We start from the raw sequence: 6,826 nt of genomic DNA, 5'->3' as shown, positions 1-6,826 counted from the left end.
ATACGTGAAAGTAGGCAGGCTTTTTAGCCCAAATGAAAGCAAGAAACTGGAAAAAGAAGAACACTAAGTTGATTTTGAATTCTATGAAAATAAGATGGCAAGGACCTAAAAAGAGATGAACAGGTGATCTCCAGAACATCGCATAGATTGCTTGGATGAGGGTAGCACAGAGTAGAAAGAATCTAGGAGACGCAGTGGGTCTATAGTACCCTGAACAGCGAACAGCTTATGGTGATGACGATGCCGTAGTATAGGATGCTTATTCTTTGAAAGCATATAACTATAAAAATTCTATACGAATACACATTTTGATAGCTTAATCTTCAGTGCAAAGATACATTTAAAAGCACAAAATATCTATTAATCTTGAGGAAAACTAACAAAATGCTGTTTTTGCTTTTAACTTTTGCGTTATCCTTCCTAAAATTAAACATTTCAACATTCAATTTCATTTCCTTACATTTTCTTTTATCAGGGATCTTTTCGAATGTTTTTCAGACAACCAGAGATCTTTTCACCCAGAAAAGGCAATTTTTCGAAAATGATGCATATTTTTTAGACCTCTCAGGATCTATCTTGCTGATTCTTTTTAAACTTTGTATTCCAGAGAAAACACTGAAGAAAAAGTCATTTGAGCTTTTCACATGTCATATTATTCAGCAAATCACAGCTGGGTTCGCACAACCACCCCCAGTTGCACGCACGCACTAACAAAACCCCAACGTTCTATATATATACTGTAAACTAATTAATCCAAAATAAACTACCAATGACGATGCTCTATTCAATTTACGTCAGTTGGCTCAAACGAAAGTGTAATTATTATAATCGAAGCAATTAGAAAATATGGTAAACAGAAAAGCTGCGTCACCAAGTCACAAGATACATTTTAAGGCTTAATTACACTAAACCAAACCTTAATCGACTACGCAATGAAAATTTACGTGAAAACCCGAACACACTCCCCTCCTTGACTCGTTAAGAGTCAAGCATCAAACGGGTTTTCCACTGCGAATCCTGACCTGCTGCGCGTTTAGATTTCCTACGCTGGGGTTCTACGACGCGATTAGGACAAATTGGAATAGGTGAAAATTCACAAGCATTCTGTTCCCGTACTTCGTTCTCTTTCCTCTCGATGTCCGTACTTTTTCCTGCGATTTCATTCATTCTTGCAAGTTCAAAAGGAAAAAGTTTTTGCAAAGGTCGAGATAAAATTTCTGACTTACCACTACCACATACTTTTACCTTTGCACCCCGAACAACACCGTCTTTCCCTTGCACAAGTTCCACGATTTTCCCCATTTTCCATGAATTTCTTTTGACGTGTTCCTCTTGTACCAATACTATATCCCCGACGGACACAATTATTTCTCCATTCCTGTTATTTCTATGAAATTCCCTGAGTTCTGTTAAATATTCCCTTCTCCAGCGTCCTGCAAAATGACTTAATTTTTTGATTAAATAGCAAAAATCGCTTAGAGTATGCTGATGAACTCTCCTCTAGTTCTAAATCGTTGATATCTAAATCATCAGCTAATTGCGACAATCTATGACCGTACATAAGATGAAACGGAGTAAGTGGGTAAACTTCAACTTCATCATAAATATACGTTAAGGGGCGCGAATTAAGTGTCGCCTCAACTTCTAACAGCACGGTATGCAACTCATCAAATGTTAGCTTGGCATTTCCAAGCACCTTTCTTAAACACCTCTTTACACTTCCGACCAATTTCTCAAAATAACCTCCCCACCAGGGACTTCTTTCCAAGTTGAAACGCCATGTTATTTTCTTTTCAACCAAATATGATGAAACTTCACGACTATTTCCCAGCTTATCTAGAAACTTATTAGTAAACTTGAAAGTTTTAGCGTTGTCTGAATTAATCAACGAAGGCGTACCACGACGAGATGTAAAACGCCTAAGACTCCTTATAAAGGTCGGTCCTGACATATCTTCAACGAGGTCAAGATGTATTGCCCTTGATGTAGCACAGGTGTAAAGTGCAATATAGCATTTTTCCATCTTACCTATTTTGCTTTTATAAAACAATGGTCCAGCAAAATCTATACCTATGTAGGTAAATGGTGGCACTTCCTTGACACGAAATTCAGGTAAAGGTGCGACTGATGGTACACCGTACGATTTACCTTGTACCTTTTTGCACTTTCTGCAATCCCTCAATATCTTTTTTACATACTGCCTTCCTTTTGTTGTCCAAAATCTAGACCTATATTCCGTGAGCGTTGCGTTCAGACCTTCATGCATTACCCTTTCATGGCAATCCTCAATAACCAAACGCGTAAACCAATTATTATTCGGTAGAATAATCGGAAACTTAGTTTCTAGTGCTAAATCTGAGTTTTCCAAGCGGCCCTTGCACTTTAAAATGCCATCTTCTTCGAAGAGTCCCAATTTCAATGCAATCTCATTATACCCTGGTTGTTTCTTAAGGTCAATTTGTGAGCCCTTAATCCAAATCCTTTCTGCCCTTGAAACTTCCTCCGAATCTAATTCCCCTAATTTCAATATCTTACCTTCCCTTGCAGACCTTAAGTTAGTGACGAAACGGATCACTCTTGCTGTAACCCTCAATAATTTCTTCAAAGAGCTAAATTTATCCACCTCTATTATTTCAGTCACACTTAGTCTGTTTTGTTCTATTACTGCTGTAACATTTACAGTTTTCCTTTTTTCCTCCATAATCTCTGGTGAATCCTCAAAAGTGAAACTTTTAGGCCAATATTCCTTCCCCATGGACAACCAATGAGGACCTTCCCACCAAAGTCTGCTATCTCTTAAAATTGTTGCAGAGACTCCCCTAGAACCCAAATCTGCTGGATTACAAACTCCAATACAATGTCCCCAGTCTTCCTTTTTAGAAATTTTCAGAATCTCACTGACCCTATGTTGTACAAATTGCCTCCATTCACCTTGATTATTTATCCAGTATAATGCTGTCTTACTGTCTAACCAGTACCTACAACCGTCTATTTTAATTTGTGGGCTTAACGCATTATACACAGTCTCCATAAGTGTAGATAAAATACGACCTGACATAAGTTCTAACCTTGGAATGCTTAATTCCTTAAGCGGAGCAACCCTTGTCTTAGCACAAATCAATCTTGAATGCATTCCAGTATCAGTCTCGCATACTAAATAAACCATTGCACAGTAAGCCTTCTTACTGGCATCTGCAAACCCATGTAAATAACACTTATTTACCTTATCTGTACTTTTTTCATATAAACATCTTGGTAAGGAAATAACACCCACTGAACTTAAATCACATACAAATTTATTCCATTTATTGAGCATTTCTACTGGTACTTCATCATCCCATCCTAACTTCAAGGTGCATAATTCCTGAAACAAAACCTTTGCACTTACAATAATTGGACTCACAAGTCCTAAAGGGTCAAAAAGTTTGGAAATCATGCTTAAGATGGTTCTCTTAGTAACAGGTGAATTTGGAACACTGTTCTCTATTTTTGTCAACTCAAATTCCAAATTATCCTTCAACATATCCCATGTTATTCCCAAAACTTTACTCTTAGTGTCTGAAATTTCTTCCCCTAGCATTTCCTTTACATAGCTACATTCACCCCCTCCATCTGCAGGATGTTTCCCAGTTTCTTCCATAACCTTAAAATATTGAGCAAGTTGTGGATCATTACTCTTCCATTTCCTTAAGTTAAATCCTGCCTCTAACATTCTTTTCTTTGCCTTATTGTAGAGTTCTTTACCACTTTCTACATCATAACATCCTAACACTAGGTCATCTACATAGAAACTTCTAGACAATTTTGCTGAGAACTCTGGATCAGCTGTTTCATAAGTGCTTAAATGATGTCTTACAACAGCATTCAACAAAAAAGGAGAACTATTTACTCCGAAAACAACACGATTAAAGCGGTAAACTTTAATGTTTGGTTCACTATCACAAGAACTATCAACCCATAAGAACCTCAAGCAATCTCTATCCTTTTTATCCACTTCAATATTCAAAAATGCCTTTTCGATATCAGATGTTATTGCAATCTTATTTTCTCTGAATCTTATCATGATATCAAACAAAAGTGGATTTAATGGTGGTCCAACATGTAAACACTCATTTAGAGAGGTACCTGACTTCCTATCTTTTGCGGAGGCATCATATACTATTCTTACCTTTGTTGTTTCTGCATCATTTCGTACAACGGCATGGTGTGGCAGATAACTAAGCTTCTCACTTGGCTCAAGACTTGTAACCTCTTCAATGATTCTATCCCTTTCTTGTTGCTTTATAATCCCATCATAGGTTTCCATTATTGCAGGCTTCTCCTTGAGCTTTTTCAACTGCCCCTTCAATCTGTTGAGACTAAGAGTATAATTAGTAGAAAGGGGCTTGTGCCCCATTTTCCAAGGCAAACAAACTGAGTATCTATCTCCTTTAAACTCTATATTATCCAAAAATTCTTCATGCACCTTATCTTGCCTTTTAATTCCTAAAGTCTCAAGATCCCACAATTTTTTAATGTCTTGTTCTAATTCCTGTTCCTTATTCTGGTGCATCAAATTAACTGTTATACCATTACCATTTACAACCAAATTTGAAGAACAAGATTCTGCCAAATCAGTTAACTTACCCTTTATTGGCCCTGACACAACCCATCCAATCTTAGTATGAATGGCAACAGGCTCTCCTGGCTCCCCTCGTATTATACGACCATCTTGAAGCGTCCAAAGCCAATCGCTTCCAACTAAAATGTCTATAATAAGGGAATCTTCGTGCCTACAAACATCTGAAAACCACAAGTTAGTAAGATGCTTATAATCATACTTCAATATTTCAACATGTTCATTGCGTATTTCTGAAACTTCATTAACAACAAAGGCCTGTATTTTCACTTTCCCTCCACTTTCAACTCCTTTCAACTCTAACTCGACCACATCTCTTATCTTCTCGTCCATATTTTGAGATCCGAATGTCTTTATACCTAAGCGCACTTGCTTAATGGGGTTCAAACCAAGTTTTTCTACCATACTTCGTGTTACAAAACTCCTCTGACTACCTGAGTCAAAAAGAACACATGCCTTAACATTCCTTATGCTACCTGTAACTACGGCCTTGGCGGTTTGCAAGACTGCTCTCCCCCCAGAATCTATATTACTTACACAAGAAGTGGTAACAGTAGTATCAGCAGTCTTGACACGAGCTTGGTTAGCACTAGGCTGACTACCAACAACATTACAAATTGCAACATGGTGTCGTTTGTTACACAACTTACATTTTTCCTTCGAATGACACTGATAAGCTCTGTGTCCCTTTTTTAAACACAAAAGACAACGTCCATATTTAAAAACAAGATCCTTCCTTTCTTCCTTGTTCCTGACGTTGTGACAATCGGCTTCTTCGTGATCTTCTTTACAAAATACGCAGAACTTTCTTCTCACAAATCCACCATCTTGTTTCGTGAACAACGCACTCGCTGTTGTTGTTCGACCAGGAAACCTCGGTTTCATCTCACTTCGCCGTTCTGATGACGTCCTACCAGAAACGGTCCCATTTCCCAAAGCCATTGAAATCGAAACATGCTGTTCACGAATCTCCAATTCTTCTCGAAAAGCCACAAGCATTTCTTCCATATCCCATTCTTGGTGATTCTTACTTCCTCGAATCATGTTCAGGCGAACAGCCTCTGGAACCTTGTCCATTAAAACAGGTACAACTATGTTCGAGTATGATATTTCGTCGACCTCTAGGGCTTTCAATCCACGATGGTGTGTCTCAATAGTATCATAAAGTTCTCGCATCTTCTTAACATGTTTTTCATTAAAAACCGCATCTAAATTCAGAAGCTCGTTGATATGTGCCCTTTTTATCGTCGTTGGTCGCGCAAATCTCTGTTCAAGCAAATCGACAGCTACGTCATAATTTTTTTCAGTTAAAGCAAGTCCAGCAATTACTTTTTTGGCAGGCTCTTCCAAATAGTGCTTCAAATACGAAAACTTGTCAATCTTTGAAATCTCTTCGTTTTCGTAAACCGCACTTTTATAACTATCCCAGAACTCCTGCCAATCTTGGGGGCGGCCACTAAATTTTTTCAGTTCCAACTTCGGTAGCTTCGCACGAACTTTACGAGTTGCTGACGACGCTGAACTTTCTACAGAATAAACTGATTCTTCTGAGCCATGTCTTGTTAAATTAGGCTTCCGCGATTCCAACTGCTTCTCATTCTTCACTAAACTCTTCAACTTGAGCAGCGCTAGATTTATTTTTTCCTTCATCTCTCCAGCCTCAGAAATTTCTTGTAAGCATCCCAAACCATCTTCATCAATTTCGCTTACAAGACCCAAAATTTCGTCATCCAATTTTCCTAAGACTTCAAATTTCTCATCTAGCTGTATCTCAAGCTGCTTCAACTTCAATTGATCTTCCAGACTATCTTCAATCTGTCTGATCAACTGCGTTGCAAAAGCTCTATGTCCTCCTCTGATGTTTCTCTTCTTCTTCAGTTCATCCATAGTTCATTCACTGGAACACAAATGCATCTAGGTTCGGTGGACCAGATTTTTAGACCTCTCAGGATCTATCTTGCTGATTCTTTTTAAACTTTGTATTCCAGAGAAAACACTGAAGAAAAAGTCATTTGAGCTTTTCACATGTCATATTATTCAGCAAATCACAGCTGGGTTCGCACAACCACCCCCAGTTGCACGCACGCACTAACAAAACCCCAACGTTCTATATATATACTGTAAACTAATTAATCCAAAATAAACTACCAATGACGATGCTCTATTCAATTTACGTCAGTTGGCTCAAACGAAAATTATAATCGAAGC

The 6,826-nt window shown here is 38.1% G+C and overlaps 1 protein-coding gene across 1 annotated transcript; it reads right to left on the bottom strand.

The window, feature by feature from the left end:
* Window positions 1-1,387: 1,387 nt before the first annotated feature.
* LOC148958663 (uncharacterized) lies at window positions 1,388-6,505 on the bottom strand. Its single transcript, XM_089112197.1, has one exon. It carries the CDS (start codon window positions 6,503-6,505, stop codon window positions 1,388-1,390), a length of 5,118 nt encoding a protein of 1,705 aa, XP_088968323.1.
* Between the last annotated feature and the right edge of the window lie 321 nt (window positions 6,506-6,826).

The sequence above is a fragment of the Rhopilema esculentum genome, chromosome 13, assembly GCF_057945365.1.
Source record: "Rhopilema esculentum isolate cy_ngs chromosome 13, ASM5794536v1, whole genome shotgun sequence".
In the NCBI taxonomy this organism is placed as follows: domain Eukaryota; kingdom Metazoa; phylum Cnidaria; class Scyphozoa; order Rhizostomeae; family Rhizostomatidae; genus Rhopilema; species Rhopilema esculentum.
Note: the sequence above shows the minus strand (reverse complement) of the source record. Positions and strands in the feature narration are given on the sequence as shown.